We start from the raw sequence: 18042 nt of genomic DNA, 5'->3' as shown, positions 1-18042 counted from the left end.
CTACAGGTCATACTGCAACTTCTGCTACCACCGGTCAACACTCAATCTAAAATAGTAAAAGTAAATTCAAGTACCTTCTGTCTACTAAAAAGTAAAACAAAGCTTAATCCAACCAAATTTTGCCTTCTTTATAATCCCCAAACTTAGGTTTCTTAACTGCGAGCCATCTTCTGTTACTGCTGTTGTTGCTTCCTAAGGCATTGTCCGCCTGACGGAGCTGGCAGGTCGCCCAGACTGACCTCGTGTTGCCTGGTGGTCTCTGGAGAAGGGTGTCCCAGGTATGAGGAGGGAAGAAGGCTCCGTCATCACGGTTGATGCTGTTAATGCCTCACTTTCTAATTAATCACTTCCTTAGTCCAGTGTTTGAACTTGTATTTCTCTGATTTGTTTTCTGATTTGCTTTTTGTTCAACATCTGAATGTCCATCACAATGCTGGTTTTTCCTCGCAGTTAAAATCTGGACCAAAACAAAGGGAAGTGCTGCCAAAGAATGCAGTGCGTGCAGGGCAGTGTGACTTTTGAATTTGTTGAGGAAAGGCACCAACAGTGAGATCAGAACAAAATGTAAGGGGGACCCTGATGGAGTAAAGCTTTGATTCAAACATTTAACTTTTTCTTTTTTTGTAGAAACTGTTTAGTAGATTTAGGAAAATCTAATAGGAGTGCTTAATTGCAGAAGGAATTACAAATTGCTAAAGCTTTTCTTAAAAGCATTTGTCAATGAATAAAATTACATTTTTAGAAATCCATTAAACAAATTGTGTTTTAAGATAAAAGCTTTTGTTAATAAATTAATTAAATAGTCTTTTAAAAGCTCTTCTATAAAAGCCGTCTCATCATTTGCAAATAAATGTATTAAATCGACTTTTAAAATGCTCACACAGTTCAAACTGTTTTCAGTTACTTGTTTGAATAACAGTTACTTTTAATGTTGAATGGCATTTAATTCATGTCTATTAAAACAACAACAACAACAACAACAACAACAACAACAACAACAACATTAAAACACATGTTTTACATATGGCTTAACTAATAAATATTCAAAACGTCTATGAACATGTTCTTTTCGCTGGCATTAGAATGCATATTTTCATAGGAATACCCCTTCTTTCCATTCACATCCCTTCCTTTTTAGTTGCCTGTTTTTGGCCTTCTAGGTCCCTCCGGCCATTTTATGGGAAAAGAAAATTTGCTCTGGGAGAAATCCAGCTATTTAAGGAAAACGACAACGTCATTGCTTTGAGCAGTCCAGAAAAAAACTCTATAATGTCCATCTTACAGTTTTTTTGGCACTTGTTGCGCATTTGAGTTTTCACTTTAAAACAAACACTACTGGTGCCTCTGTGAAAGGAAATAGCAGCACACCGGCTTGAGTGCAGCTGGTGCATGTCAAACTTGTGGAAATGATGCATGTTGCGGTTAGAGCTGCCGCGTTATGGAGACGTCAATGACAATTCTCCTTGAGACATGACATTGCACGCTTTTTTTCTTCTTTGCGCGTGCCACAGACACAGACAGAACTGCGCTACTGTTTATTACGGTATGCGGCTCATGATCCATTTGCAAATGCTTTGTTGTCTGCGCGTAAATTGCGAGCGATCCCGTATCCCGTAACAACAAATGGTCGTCATCCGCGCGCAACGGAGAGACAACAGGTTTTACGCGCCACCTTCACTGTGCGTGTCTTTCTCTCTGGATTCAGAATGACCCGCGCATAAGCTGTTGGTGCATGTGTGTTTTGTGAAAGATGTGAAAGAGCCCGCGTCAGCTCGGGGAGGGCAAAAGCCTGCTTAAAATGCTCTGAATGTGACAGCCCAGCCATAGTCCAGGCTTGAGCGGCGCACGGAGAGAAGGTGCGCGCGGAGGGGGGGTGCAAACATGCCAGCCGCACCGGATCACACGCAGACGTGACGCGCGCTTCCACGAGACGGAGCCGAAACAGAGAGGAACCGAGGTGCGCGCCCGGGGTGAAACATGACAGTGGTGCCCGCGGAGAACCTGGATGAGACCGTGGCACTGGCTGCTCTGTCCGCGCAGGATGTCTACGACCCGGAGCGCGCAGAGAACCCGGAGTGCTGCGAGCGCGTGGTCATCAACATCTCCGGGCTGCGCTTCGAGACGCAGCTCAAGACGCTCGCCCAGTTTCCATCCACGCTGCTCGGGAACCCGCGCAAGAGGATGCGCTTTTTTGACCCCCTTAGGAACGAGTACTTCTTTGACAGGAACCGGCCGAGCTTCGATGCCATTCTGTACTACTACCAGTCTGGGGGCCGGCTGCGCAGACCCGTTAATGTGCCAGTGGATATATTCATGGAGGAAATTAAATTCTACGAGCTTGGAGATGACGTGATTGAAAATTTTAAGGAGGATGAAGGTTTTATTAAAGAGGAGGAGCGACCCTTGCCCGAGAATGAATTCCAGCGTCAAGTTTGGCTTCTGTTTGAGTACCCTGAGAGCTCTGGACCCGCCAGGGGGATTGCCATTGTGTCTGTGCTGGTCATCCTCATCTCCATCGTCATATTCTGCTTAGAGACGTTACCTGAATTCAGAGAAGAGGCAAGAACGTTTGAGGAACCTCTTCTTGTGAACGGGACAGCGCGCGCCAAGAAGCCAAATCCGTTCACAGACCCATTCTTTATTGTGGAGACGCTGTGCATAATCTGGTTCTCCTTTGAGTTACTGGTCCGTTTCCTGGCCTGCCCCAGCAAACCAGCCTTCTTCAAGAACATCATGAACACCATAGACATTGTGGCCATCATGCCATACTTCATCACCTTGGGGCTCGAGCTCGCAGAGCACCAAGGCAACGGGCAACAGGCCATGTCCCTGGCCATCCTCAGGGTCATTCGCCTCGTTCGCGTCTTCCGCATCTTCAAACTCTCCAGACACTCCAAGGGGCTCCAGATTTTGGGCAAGACTCTACAGGCCAGCATGAGGGAGCTAGGACTTCTTATATTTTTCCTTTTTATCGGAGTAATCCTCTTCTCCAGTGCCGTATACTTCGCAGAGACAGACGACCCGGAATCAGGATTTTCAAGTATTCCGGACGCTTTCTGGTGGGCAGTGGTTTCCATGACAACAGTGGGCTATGGAGACATGTGCCCCGTGACTATTGGGGGTAAAATAGTGGGATCTTTGTGCGCCATTGCTGGTGTGCTCACTATTGCTCTCCCGGTGCCTGTCATTGTGTCCAACTTCAACTACTTTTACCACCGAGAGACGGAGCACGAGGAGCAGTTCCAGTACACGCACGTGACGTGTGGTCAGCAGCAGCCTCCGTTTGGGGAGTTCCAAACGAGCGAGAGTAAACCGTCTTTGACTAAGTCCGACTACCTGGACAGTGACGAGGTGGACTCCATCAAATACACCAACTGCAGTCCACACAAAGCGTTCACCGAGAAACTGACAGACGTGTGACTCGTGCCCACTGTGAGGCTTTGGCACGCGCACATGTCGAACGGCATTCCCGCGCAAAGCGGCTCTGGTTTAAGTTAAGACTGAGCTCTGTGTGTTCGAACATCAAACTAAGCGATAGGTTTCCCTTCAGTGTCTTCCATCAACATGTCACACGAGCGGTCTCGATATAGCATCTGAGCATTGCCTTTTTGCACATTTGACTCGCAGTTCTCAATGTCATAGCATAAGTATCGCAGCACTGTGTAATGAAAGAATGAATTGGGTTGGCTGGATTTTAGCAGTGGGACTGTCAGTGTGAACTTCAACACAAAAGTATAGCATAAATACTACACATTTATACAATATTTAATTTGTCCAATTGATAAACTGCTCTCCCAATTTACATATTGCAGGGGAAGGCTATTGGAAAATCATAAATAACAGGATATGACAAGAGCGTCATCATGTGGTTGTTCGAATACACCACATCTTTGCTGAAAACAGTTTCTATAGCAACCTTCCAGACATTTCAGTATTGTCTATCCAAAGGGCGCAGACTGAAAGTAGAGACCAGAAAACCACCATGTTGTGGGAGCCTCCATGTTGTTGAACAATTTTTTTCGTCAAAAGTCAGATACATCTTTAATTATGTTTATTACGATTGGGATGATGATGAGGATGATGATAATATTAATAAGAATAATAATCATAATAGTAATCATAATTGTTATTATGATTATGATGATTATTATTACTATACTTTCTGTGTGATCTTGATCACACTGACCTGACTGAGACTGGGATTCAGCCAACATTGCTTTACATGGAGCAAAGCAGAAACCTAGCGTTTTAATAATGCAAAGTGAAAACAAGAACATTACAGTAAATATAACAGACAATACCTTGCAGTTAAACATGAAAAGTATGTCATATGCCTGAAATGATATACGTTTGACTTTAAACATTTGTCAGTTTTCACACATGCTCAGGCCTGTATTTATATTTTAGCTTAAATATCACAAAATGACTCGCGTACTTTAAATGTGAAGCCCCCGTCCTCAGCACTATGCTCTAGCTTGCACTTTATAGGTATTTGGCCCTCGGAATACTATTCTGAAACTGTCGGGAATAAAAGTTACCCGTGGACATTCTGGATGTGAAGAAAACACTTGGATTACTGCCTGGAACATGTCCGGACTCAATCTGCTGGTTTAAATGCCCAGCACTGTTGAAGAACACGCTGACTGTCACGAAGTGGTGAGTACAACCAAAAGCTCTGTTTCCATGTGTAGGCCCTGCATTTAGACACTTACACAGAGCAGCTCTGCAACACATGCAATTTATACTTTCGACTCTTGGTGGCGCTAAGTTATGCGCGTATTGAGCAGGTCCGCCCTGCTCGGTGTTTTAGATATCATGGGAGTTGCATAACAATTTGAACTTGCATCGTGATGATGATTGTCTTAACAACTGTCTTAATGCATTGGATATGTTAATTTCACAGTTTTGTTTTAAATTCTTATGGGGAATGACATTCAGTCTCCAAGTTCTGAAGTGATCAAAATACCAGGCTGAAATTGTGATTAATCTTAATATATAGGCCCATATATAATTGTATTGTACAGACCAAGATAAAAAAAAAAAAAATCTAGAATGGGGAAAAAGTGAAGCGGAACACAGTGTGATTTCAATGACAAATCCCAGAATATCGAAGATGGTTGATATTAAGATGGTTTGGCAAATGCAAACCATTAGTGATTTAAAACATTTGAGACATTCATGATTGTATTTTACTTTACATGTTTATTCAAGTATTACATACTTTATCCCCAATATTATAATTATAACTATTATTATTACCATTATCATTATTATTATTATTATTATTATTATTATTATTATTATTATTATTATTATTATTAGTTTTCATTTAGTGGGACTAGTGTACTATTATGAAACTAGAAAAATGTATTGAGGTATCTACACTGTGAATTAAAACAGTTTCATTATAAAGAGTTCAAAGCATTTGCATTTAGATCTGAAAATATATTATGGTCTACTGGGACTTAATTTTGCCTCTATCCCACGTCCACGTCCAAGTTTGAACTTTCTGTTGACGTAGCATTTTAAAGGGTACAGTGATGAATATTAAACTTAAACATGTAAAAAGCCTATGATGAGTAATTGCAGAGTGCTTTCTCGTTGCTGCTGAAGTTGCTTTAGTCAGCATCTTTCATCAGAGCAGACATGACAGCTATGGGGCATTGTGCTAAGTGAATGAGTGTTCCCCGGGGACTGTTTTGGTCAATGGCTCTCCTGAACAGTCACCTCTGTATCTCGCCCCACGTGTCTCCTCTAAACATATGCAGTGGAGGTAAACACAGTTGCGCTCATATCTATTGTTAGTCTGTGTGTCATCACTGAGGGCCTCAAGTGGCCCGCGGTGAGTTACCCCTGTCTGACCCCCAGGTGACCCCCATAAATGCTCTTTCCACACAGCCACAGGGCCCATGCCCATGCGCCCACAAACAAGAGGGGCAGAGAAACGATACACGTATTATCAAAATATGAAATAAATTCATATAATTGACAAGTGAGCTCTGACTGGATTTTCTGAACAAAATATCTCTTTTGGCTTTTTCTTCCGGTCTTTCGGTCAGAAAATCATATACCTCCAGCTGTCATTTGTGTCGGCTATCAATGCGACACAGGTTTTACATCGGATGCCCTCCCTAGTGCGACCTTCAACCTTCATTAGCACTTGAGACTGTAAAGTATATTTTCTAATGTGACATATTGTGGGAGGATTGAAATGAAAATACAACTTTTACCAAACTAAATGTTGAAATCTTGATCAGATTTAGTGAAAAAGTAAATGTAATATAAAATTATGTTAAATATGTCATGTTGAGGTTTTGTCAGTCAAAGCTGTACTGAACGAGTGTTTGTCACTTGCACTTGATTAGTTCGAGTCATGAGACCTTGAGCGGTGCAACTCTAAACTTTCAGTGACAACAGCTGCAGGTTGCCACAGCAGAAGCATTACAATAACAGTGCACGAAATGGACAAAACACAAACTTGAGACAGGGCTGCAATGATGACTGAGCTGTTTCCATGGCGACTGTATGTATTTGACTGACTAATAGTCAAAACCAACCTTAATAAGACAATTCTCCACCAAAAAACCAACCAACTTCTGAAATGTGTCTTAATATCTCTATTGGTTAATTATGAGTCTATTCTTTTAGTTTTACTTTCTTTTCCCCCATAGGGTATTGCTGCACAAAGGAACAGCAGCATAAAGGTGCAATATTTAACTTTTCTGGTGCAGTGTCCCTCACCTCCTTCTCTCCATGGAGATGTGGTCGCTTTGCCAGGAATATTCTACAGTTTGTCATTCAACTCGTCATTTATTCAATTAAACTAAATTAAATTAAATATATAAACCAACTAATTAACTAAGACTTTAGATTTATTGTTCCCATGGGGAAGTTTGCCCTCTGCATTTGACCCATCCTTTATCGTCCGGAGCGGTGGTATCAGAGGTCAAATCAGAGAAAGGCAAACTAAATGACAGATATAAAGAAAGATTACAATTCAAAGGTAACCATGCTATTCTCTTGTAATTTATCTGTCAATTCTACTCTAATAAAGGCAAAGAACAGGTGACCTTTGATCTCTTATTGTTTTGACAAATTCCATTAGTCTATTATCAGAATGGTTCTATTTTTATCCGGCACAAAAATGTGCAGCAGAGCCAAAAGAGGCCAGCTGATACGATGCAGATTTAGTTGCAGAGTGGTGCAGCTTTGCCCAATAACACACAGCATCAGTGAGTTATCTTATAAATAACTGTTTAGGGCCCACCACATCGCAGCTCATTGCTCTGCACTATTTCAGACACTTTTGTGAATGGCTGACTTTTGTTTACAATGGTTCAATTGGATAAAGAGTGTGAACTTCACTTTAGTTAATGTTGAAATTGTGTTTACTGATGATACTTTTTTGTTGTTTTAGGTTTAAGCAGGACATTGAACAATCCCCTCAGCTCGGCTCACCTTAAACCAAAAGAGACCAGCTCCTCATCGACATTTCCTCCGGATTATTTGCTGTGGAGTTTTGCACGAAGCAAAGCTGCAGTTGGACTCTGAGGTACTTACTTGAATCATCGTGTCTGGAGCCTTCATTTGGAACAGCTGTTGTTAGCACTTCACTACAATGACAGTTTGCTTTTGTAGAAGTATCTGTAGAAGTATTGTGTATGTCCTGTGTGTATGCTGTGGTCACAACTAAACCTAAACATGTCTGCATGCTTGGTAGAGAGCATCTGAAGTCTGGTCATGATGTTAATGGATCACATTTAGTGGAGTTTGTTGAAAAGAAGAAACAACAACAACAACAACAACAACAACAACAGACCAATGAGTTTTTAAGATTATTATTATTATTATTTTTTTAATGATGTTTGCCTTTTAACAAACTGAAAAAATACATAAAAGACACCAATTGCCCTTGAAATGAATGTTTTGTGTAATTTAAGCCATTCACATTCTTAAGTCAGATTTTTTTTAATTTTCTATTAATTTATATTTGATCAAATTGCTGTAATTTCTACAAAAAAACATCTACCTCTCTTTCTGCAGCATCATAAACAACTGAAGCTTTAATTCACTTATAAAGTTTGACTTTGCAAGGCCCTGTCTGCTCGGCACAGAAAAGTACGATATGCCCAATATATAAAATATATCATCATTTAATTAGATTTTAAATTCAATGTTCTACACTAATTGATGTCACAGCCCCAGGGACCAAGTAACCCCCTGTTTGTTTATCAGCACATGTGGTAATTATCTGTGACCATCAGCAGTCAAATTAAGAATTTTGAAAGCAATATTTAATGATAGAAGAGAAAAACAATACCATAATTCAAGTGGTTCTGCAAAACATATTAAAATATATTTTAATTTCATATTTGTTTTTTCTATGGTCAAAGAAGATGTAGTTCTTTGTTGTTGTGTATTCATTTGCACATTCATGTACAAATTATTGTAATTTTAGTTTTTAATTTCTTTCAGTTGGTGTTTAACACCATCAAAGACAGAACATGCGGTGACTGTAATAATCATTGTATTGTGTAATAACACAGTTGTTTATGCAGCTATGATAAATAACTGTCATCACTGCAACTCTTTAGGTGATATTCAAGATAGTTTCGTGTCATAATTTTGTGCCTTTAAAAAGCAATAGGGTAATGTCACCCTTCAAAGTATGCAATTCTTCCTCTTTATTTTGACCTTTGACATTCTTTGTTTGGATAGAATAAATCTTTATTTCTAATACCTCATTTTTACACGTCCACATGCATCATTATTATGATTTATTTATGTTTTTATCAACGTGTTTTTCTGGATTTAGTCAAAAAGGCAGCAACATTGTGCAATTAAGTGTTGTCATCACATCTGTGCATTACGTGTGCAACTGTGCCAACATCTAAATATGATTAAACAATGATATAGGCCACGTCATAAGTTACCGTAGTGCTTACAACTGGAGGGCAAAGGTCCTCAAATTTGTCAATTCAAAAAACTTAGAAACCATTTGGCATTTCAAGAGCATCTTTAATATAATGCATAAATACCCATATCAAAAAAAAGCATCTAATGTACGTTATTTGTGTCACAGTTTCCCTCTCATTCCGAGGATTGCACATTGAGTGTTATTGTTTTTTTAAATTCATCCCAACAAAATAAACCAATACATAAATAAAAAAGATTCAAACTGGACAAAAACAAAATGTTGCATTCAATGTCATCTTTGTTATCATTATTATTATTTTCAATGACAAATTGTTGAGTAAAGAAAGTTCCCGCTTTGTGTGTGTGATGAAAAACCAAACAAAATAAGGAACACACATAAAACCAGCAGATGTAAACATATTATTCAGTCATAAGCAATAATACATTCAGTAAGAGTGTAAGAAATGTCATCCGCGTGTTCATTGATGTGTGTGGAAACATCATAGTGCCTTTAACCAAATCTTCTGTTAAATGCAGTTCTAACAAGAAGAAAGTGTCAGGCTCAGTGGACTTTCATGATTTGAGATGAAGTATTGTAAATTAATGTATTGAATGTACAGTAAGCATGTCTTAGTAAGTGATGGAGATACATGTTTTAATTAATGGCATTTTAGCCCAACAAAAATGTCATATCGATGCATGGCTCGAGAACCGACACTTTCAAAGTAACTAATACATCAGCGTTTTCCAATTCCACTTACAATTGGCTGTGGGTTTAAAATTACACAAATCTTTCAACACATCTCCCAAAGAAAATTGTACAACGCGTCTTGAAGCAGCTCCGTTAACACTACTCTGAAGATGCATCTATTTTTACATGGATGTTGAAGAAAACATGTAAATAAGTGTTGCAGACTTGTCTCGTAGTGTAGGTCTGCGTCTGTCTGTTTGTTCTCCTAATAAAGACACAACTGCTCTGTCTGCAAAACCTCAGTGCAAAGAATCTCAAGTCTAGATTTATGTGGATGCAAGCTACAGTGAGTATTGAAGCTGTTTCATGTAATATGCACAGTCGATAGTTGTAACTATGTTTCATGTGGCCTTTTCTTTTTCAATGTGCTGCAATGTTGTAAATGGTCAATATCAGATCTAAACGTTAAGGCTATGTTTAATAAATAAACTGTGGTAAATGAGTCCCTTTGTTTTTCCTTTGATTCATATAAACCTGATTTAAACAAACATATATTTGCTTTTGGGGCCTGGAACCAATTAAATTATTATTATTATATATTATTATTTATCTTTAAAACATTATACACAAGTTACTGATCCATGGGCTGTCTCCAGTATTGATTTACTGCAGCTGAAAATGGTAAATGGTTTGTGTATGTATATTTTTGGGAATATATAACTCCATGTGGCCTGAAGATGGTGGTAGAAGGAGGAGGAGGAGGATGATGGTCTCACTGCTATGGAGCGAAGAAGGGCTGCAACACAATGTGAAATGAAGGTGAGAGAGAGAGAGAGTGCATCAGTATGAAATACTTTAGAGTCAGAGAAACTGTGACAGCAGACACAAAACCAGAGCCAATGTGTTCCCCAGGTTCAATTTACATTTGCTATTATTAGATAAAGCAGAATGACACAATAAGAAATACATCAATACCACACAAAAACATTCTTGCATGATCCAAATGAAAAATGGTTTGAAATAAACAACTATGAAAAACAATTTTTATTGCCTTTGTAAAAGTTTTGAGTTTTAGTTGTTATAATAAACTGTATTCCCAGTCCTTTCACAACACTAAAGACCAGAAAAACCAAATTTAGGCAAACTCAGAAAACCAGTGGTGAAAAGTTGAAAACATTGAGTATAATTTTTAGTTTGCAGAGTCATCCGCATTCAGCAGATTACTTGACTTTAACGTCTCATTCAAAAGTAATGATTTGGAGCTACGGGAAAAGGGATCCATTACATAAGAGAGTTAGAGAGTGACTCTCAGAGTCAATGGAGACTGTAAACGGAAAGACCACAGCAAAGGAGAGAGCATTAGTCTGACCTGCAGCATCAGCCCTCTGACTTCCTCTGCCTGAACTTACAGACACTTGATCCAACCCACAGCTCTAAAGACTAAATGGGTTTTATATCGACTGCACCTAAAACCATTTGAAAGACATCACCTTTTGGGCAGCACGCAGTCACAGCTTTCTAGAAGGAGAACAAAAGGAAAAATTCAATCCAGACACATATCATCATATCATCACCTGCGCTAAAGTCTCTGTTATTCACCAACACTCTTCATATACACGAGCCTGCCACAGAAACTGTGGACTGTGGACAGGTCCTTCATGAGGCTAAATGCATATGGTTTGCAACTCCTGCTAAAAGGTGGAAATCAATACACACATTTTTAAACAATAACACAGGATCATATAAATTCAAAGATGTAAAAACACATATCCAGCTGTGCCAAATTAGTCTAAGGCAATATATGTATGAATACAGGTTGTGCAAAAGGTTTGTGGGTTCGACTCCTGTGTCTGAGCAATAAAATCATCCTTAAACACAACATATTCTTATTTCCTTCTATTCTATTTCTTCTCATGTTAAAGCAGCACATAGGGAATCCCAACGTGACTGTGGTTTTCATTGTGTTTTTTTAAATGCTATTTTTAGCCTTGCCTTTTTCTTGGAGGGGATTCTGCAGCCTATTTTTGCAGTCTTGCTCATCTACACAATTTAACCGTTGCAGTGTGACATGACTGGATGAACGGTGCAGATCTATTGTCAGATTACAGCAGTTCCCCGATCAAAGCCCGAGACTTATTGGAATCAGATAATTGGTCTTAATTAACTTAATTGCCAAAAGAAAAGCAAAAAAAGAAAGAAAAGAAAATCCTGTATGACGACATTTTCTTTGCCCTACTCTTTGGATTGTTGTAGATTGGCACAGCCCAAATGCTACTCATTGTAAGATGTACAGTATTGTTGGGGGGATAATATCAAAAATGCACAATGAGGTATAGGTAAAAGTAACACCACAGAATGCAGTGGATGCCCAGATTAATGATGTTGAACCACTTGTCTCCTTCAAATGAGCAGGAGGTGTCTTGGATTAGGGCCATTTCAATATGAGAGCGAGGTCCTGAGGAAGCGGTCAGAAAAAAACAAAAAGTACATCACTTTATGTCATGAGGTCAAGATATTTCTGGTGGGAACAAAATCAAAAGATTTCTGTCTCTATTTTGTGTTGGTCAGTGTTTTCATGTGCATTGTTTTTCATGAATAAATACACAGGCAAACCAAACTAAATTAAATTAAATCCATCATTCATATACTATATTTCAGCCGTGGATGTGATCCGTGGATGTGATTTAGCCCAAGGACACAATAACAGCATCTTCAAGCAGCTGACCTCAGATTGAACAACAAGCTCCACTAACCACTGAACCACCTGATATTCTTAGCAGTCTCCTAAAACCTCTCAAATAAATTGTTTACAAATGTTCAAAAAAAAGTTATGGGAATGTTTTATTTTGCTATGTAAACTTTATTGACATGTTAAAAATGTGTAAGGGGCACAATCTGTAACTAATTATTGCTGTACATTTTTGCGAAAAAATTGACTATTACAGTAGAATAAAAAGGAATACTCAACCATCTGATACAAACAAGTTTTTTTCCATTTTCTTGAAAACTCGAAACGTGACATGAGTTCAACATTGATATATGACACATTTTAGAGCATTCACTAAGAAGGGTAATGTTCTTTTGAAGTTATTCTGGCTTTTATTGCTGAGATCTTTGGCATCTTTGCTACTTAAAATAATGAAGCTGGAGTATATTTTATATCCCATGTGATGGAGCTCTTCTATCAATAGTTTTGCCTGTTCAATCAGCTCCTTCTGCACCACCACATTTGGATAGACCTCCATTCTTCCCTCAACCATGAACAAAACCATGAGATCCTTAAACTCTCCACTGACCTGCTGAACTCAAGCCACCTTTTCCCGTTCAAAACCCATGGCCTTGGAATTGTAAGTGTAACTCTGACCTGGGAACTGCTGGCAGTGAACACTCCTTTTGCTCCGTTCATACGTCAGAGACACAAGACATAATAGAGTGGGTTGAACTTCTGGCCTGTTCCAACATGCTCAACTTTGAAGACATCTAGTCGGTCCTTTTCATTATGCTGGTTAGGCCAAAGTACAAAAATAGATCTTCCGACTGAAGCCAGGAGTTGTGTGCTCCACCTCCATTGTATGATTCATGCTATTGCAGCAGTTCATTTTTTCACATAGGAAAAAATAACATAACAGAACTGGGGAATAGCACAGTGACATCATCAGCACATTTAGTTCAGTTACATCTTCAGTAGGTGAACAGACCGATAGACTTATAACAAATAGACACAAAGTTCTATACAAATCAATCAGTTGCCATCAAGCTAGTTTTTAGAATTATGGAGCCGGTCCCCTGTATTTGTTCCTATAGATATTAGTATTAGCCCGCAAAGATTGGCACCAACATGTGAACTACACACATCGGCACATGTCCAGTCTGCGCTGAAGAAAAAGAAAGCATTTTAGTTCTCATGAAGTGTGATACTGCTGCAATACCTGTCCAATAGGACTGAGAAGTCCACTCCCAGAAGCACATTGTGTAATTGTCAGTTATTCATACACAGTGATGGGCTGTCAAAGCTGCCATCAGCTGCTGAATCTCTACTGGCATTAGTCTGTCACCGCCTTCTCACTGCCAACCTGCCTGTATCGATCATACTATTGACAAGGTGTCACTCAGAGGTCAATGTTATGATGATGAAACTGCTGATTGGGCATTGATGTGGTCAGTTATTTACTCTGACCCTTGTAAGTTTTGAATTCAAAACTTACAATCACAACAAAGGAGAATCAGTATGTCCAAAAGACACAATAGGACATTTTTATTTGGGATTGAACCAGCTTGGAAAGTAACTGAATAATAATGATAATTATTTTCATCGTCTTCTCACAATTCTCATCTGCCTCGTTCTGCTTTGTGTCCGTTACTGTATCTTCTCCCTCCCCCAAACTGTCACTTTGCTTTCCTCTTTCCTTGCTGCCTCTCTCATGACGTGACTCTAATAATAGCTCCCTGAAGTCGGGTCCCGGCTGCACAAGGGCCCAGTGTTGGTCTTGAAGGGCACTGCATGAATTGGCCATGCTCATTTGCCTTCATGCTATAGGGACTATAAATAGCTCTAGAGAAATAGGGGGATCTGCATGGGCATTACGTATGGGCATGCATTATCCATGTGTTTATGAATGCTGTCTACATTCATAAGTCCTTAATATAGCTGTTTTTTTCACACTAAGATCCAGTATATGTAAAAATAAAGGTAAAATAAAGCTAAGTGCATTATATTGACATTATTTAAAATTTACCAGAGGCTTACAGGCTACAGCTGTTTCATGTTCCATGCTATTGATAGTTGCAGGCTGAACTCCTCTGTATTGTATTTACAGTCTGGTCACCTCAGATTTATGTATTTTTGTGGAAAACTAACACACTTCAGCCGTTAAATTTGCAGAGTGCAATATTTTTAGTCCATTTGTGTTATTATTTTTTTCTATCTTTATTCCTCAAAGTTTCCATGTTTGTTATTATATGGACAGACCATGCTTTTCTCAGATTGGTTAATATTCTTGTCAATCCACTGACCACTGGTGAATTCAGGGCCGTCTGATGGTATCAGTAGGCCTAGGGGCTAAGATATCCTAGAAGTCCCCCTCACATGTATTTTGATATCTTAGAACATATATTAAAACTTCTCAACCACTGAAATTAGATATTTGTTATTACATTAAATATAAAAATATTGCAATTGAAATTGTTGTGTTAATTCAAAGTTGTGTTAATTCAAAGTTGTGTTAATTCAACTTGCAACTAAACTTAGACAATTTACTGTGTAAACAATTAAGCTTAGCTATGGGAAAGCGCTATGATAAATCAAAACGGTGTAGAGAAACACTCGGCAGACATGCCCTCTCACTATAGGCCCCTGGGCTATCTTCCAGGTCAGCCCTTAAGTGTTGGGACGGCCCTGGGCTGATTCACACACTGACTTTACGTCTTGCAAGCTTGATGACAATGATTAGAGTAAAGTTGCAACGTAAAGTTGCTCTTAACATGTACTATTGTTAATTGTGTCAGAGAGACCAAAAGACAAAAATACAAAGAGAAAAGTATCTATACAAATACATCTATTATTGTTGTCCTTGGTGTGGTTTTTTATAGAGAAGATACAAATAAACGTTAGTAGAATATCCACGAGGACATACTATTGACTTGGCCAGTTTTTGTGACTTCGCAAATATGTTTTCCATTCACATTTTAGTGGATACATATTTCATGTAGTTTCTTGTGTGTTTCTGATTGTTGGTCTCTAAAGGCTTCTGCTGAGCGAGAAGCAACGAGAGCATTCACGATGGCTGTGGAAAAAGAAGGAGCAGTGGAGGATGAGGATGCTGAGCCCTCTGGAAAAGTGCTCTAATGAGTATGTTGTCTCTGATTTGGGCATGAGAATGAGGCACGAGTTGACAGGCCTGTGCGTGGCTACAGGGGATGTTGCCGTGTCGCTTTACATGAAGATGTGGCATGCCTCCTCATCTTCTGCTGCATCCATGCTGATCATCACATGTATGCACACAAAGCATACAAACTTTCAGTCTGTCAACAGTGTCCAGATGATACCTTTGGAAGACAGCCTGGACCACTCCTGGACAAATAAGGGATTAAACTGACTCATACTACAGCAACATTGGCCCAAGAAATTAGCTAGGTATGAAACTACTTTTCTTCACCCTTCATGAGTGGGTTTGTGTTTTAAGTTTCAAAGGCAGTCATCTGGACCTCCCCCCTCCCCCGGGGGTCACGGGGCACTGAGCTGGGGTTGCCGAGATGATTTATGACACTGCAAATACTGAAAATATTTTCAATACCAATATAAACTATTCAAATAACATTAAACCTGATTCAAAATGTTTTGACGCTTTAAATTACTGTTATCCTGCTGTGGAGGTCACCAGCATTGTCCTTTTAGGAGCCTTGGCCTGATTTTGGGAACCCCCTTATCTGGACAATGTTACTTTTCGATGATGGATCATTCCTGAACAAATGAGAGATTACACAGACCGTATATCTTAAAATTCAACTTCAGTAAATTTGTGTAAAGTATTGGAGTCTATATTGTTCATGAAGCAATGGAAACCAAGGCCTCAGCTTCGGATTTGCAATAACTGCTGCTGATTAGTTGAGTTAAAGCCGTCTTAAAAGTTCAAGTGCACATTAAACTTTCAGCTCGCTTTTGAAAGGTATTTTACTCTGGGTTTTGTCTTCCATCTTCAGTTTCAAAGCAGGATAAAACAGCTGTAATGTGAGCCTCAGACAGTTATAGCAGTAACAGCAGCCCTTTTGTATGGCAGCACCCTGCACGTATCACCTAACACGAGATAAAACAATAAATGCCACCAGTTCAAAGTAATTTGAGTGAGATTTCTGCTGCTGTCAAATGTCAATGTGTTTCTCATTTTGCACTCATTGTTTGTTTTCATATTTTTTTCATCTTTGTTGTCATACTGGGATTTCAGATTGAAAAGAGGCCTACATGGTGTTGCGTGGTTAAGGCACAGTACATGTATGCCAGGTGCAGCCAGTTGCAGTGTTGTGAGTTCAAATCCTGACTCTGACAATTCACTGCATGTCCTCCCTTCCCTCTCATCTGTCCTGTCTAATAAACCTTGCTGGCCAAAACATCTTCAAAGAAAAGAGTCTGTTAAGACAAAGTTGCATAATGGCCTAAAAATGTGATGCTTGACAAATTATTTACCAGAAATTAAGTAATGTAATTCTATGGGTAAAAATGTGACCCATGACATACTTTATGTGGTGCTGGTAATGCAACTCATAAGTGGGTGCTAGACTATGGCTTTATCACAAAATACATCACTCAACAAAGTCAAAGTAAATTACACTTTGCCCTTTAAATCTATCAGGCCAAAGGTTATAAAAACATATGGGTTGAGCAGGAGGCTGTCTGCTCATCAGAGGTTTGTGCCATGTGTGCAGATTGGCTGAATATGCATGGCTGATCATAAAGGCCTTTCTCTATCAAGGCAAGGTCTCCTTCAGCCCTCAGGGCTGAATACGTCAGAGCCTAAACGCAACACTGGCTGCTGTAGGCCTACATTCCCATGAGAATGTGTCCTAATATCTGCTCCTCATTTCATTCACACGTTTTACATGACTATGTAAACCCTTCCTATATTCAGAGTACATTATTTTTTTAGGAATCTGTAAGTATGTTTTTCACAGTGGCAGTGAACAGCCTCGCAGGCAGTCCACCAGCTGCCAGACATGACATTGACAAAATCAGATTAAGGACGAATAGAGAACAAATAGGAGGAACAACCTCAATCCAGTCCAAGGTCTTTCATCCAAGGACACAGGCCTCCTGGAGTTACTCAGGGACTTTGTTCATTTGCTACTGTGGGTCAAGAGGAGAGTGAAATGATGAACTTATTAGGTTGGCAATAGGATTTATTCAGATCTCGGATACGCCGTTCATTATTCATACATCATTTAAAACAGAAGATGTAGGTATATATATATATATATATATATATATAGATTTGTTCTTTTCTTCTGTATCTACCTGCGTTGCATCAATGGAATTTCCCCATGTGGGACAATAAAGGATTATCTTATCTTATCTTATATATATATATATATATATATATATATATATATATATATATATATATATAAGATAAGATAAGATAATCCTTTATTGTCCCACATGGGGAAATTCCATTGATGCAACGCAGGTAGATACAGAAGAAAAGAACAAATCTATATATATATATATATACATATATATATATATATATATATATATATATATATATATATATATATATATATATATATATATATATATATATATATATACATATATATATATATATATATATATATATATATATATATATATATATATATATATATATATATATATATATATATATATATATATATATATATTTCAATTTAGCCAATCTGTATCTCAATCTGTGTTAGCCAAT

The 18042-nt window shown here is 38.7% G+C and overlaps 1 protein-coding gene across 1 annotated transcript; it reads left to right on the top strand.

Annotated features, from left to right (window-relative positions):
* The first annotated feature begins 1701 nt into the window (after positions 1-1701).
* On the top strand, positions 1702-3620 carry LOC140367471 (shaker-related potassium channel tsha2-like). Its single transcript, XM_072453968.1, has one exon. The coding sequence runs from the start codon at positions 1978-1980 to the stop codon at positions 3418-3420; it is 1443 nt and encodes a 480-aa protein (XP_072310069.1). The 5' UTR covers positions 1702-1977; the 3' UTR covers positions 3421-3620.
* The last annotated feature ends 14422 nt before the right edge of the window (positions 3621-18042 follow it).

This window comes from Eucyclogobius newberryi, unplaced genomic scaffold (genome assembly GCF_026437365.1).
Source record: "Eucyclogobius newberryi isolate DKJ021-1_F unplaced genomic scaffold, fEucNew1.0.hap1 SCAF_2, whole genome shotgun sequence".
In the NCBI taxonomy this organism is placed as follows: Eukaryota; Metazoa; Chordata; class Actinopteri; order Gobiiformes; family Gobiidae; genus Eucyclogobius; species Eucyclogobius newberryi.
Note: the sequence above shows the minus strand (reverse complement) of the source record. Positions and strands in the feature narration are given on the sequence as shown.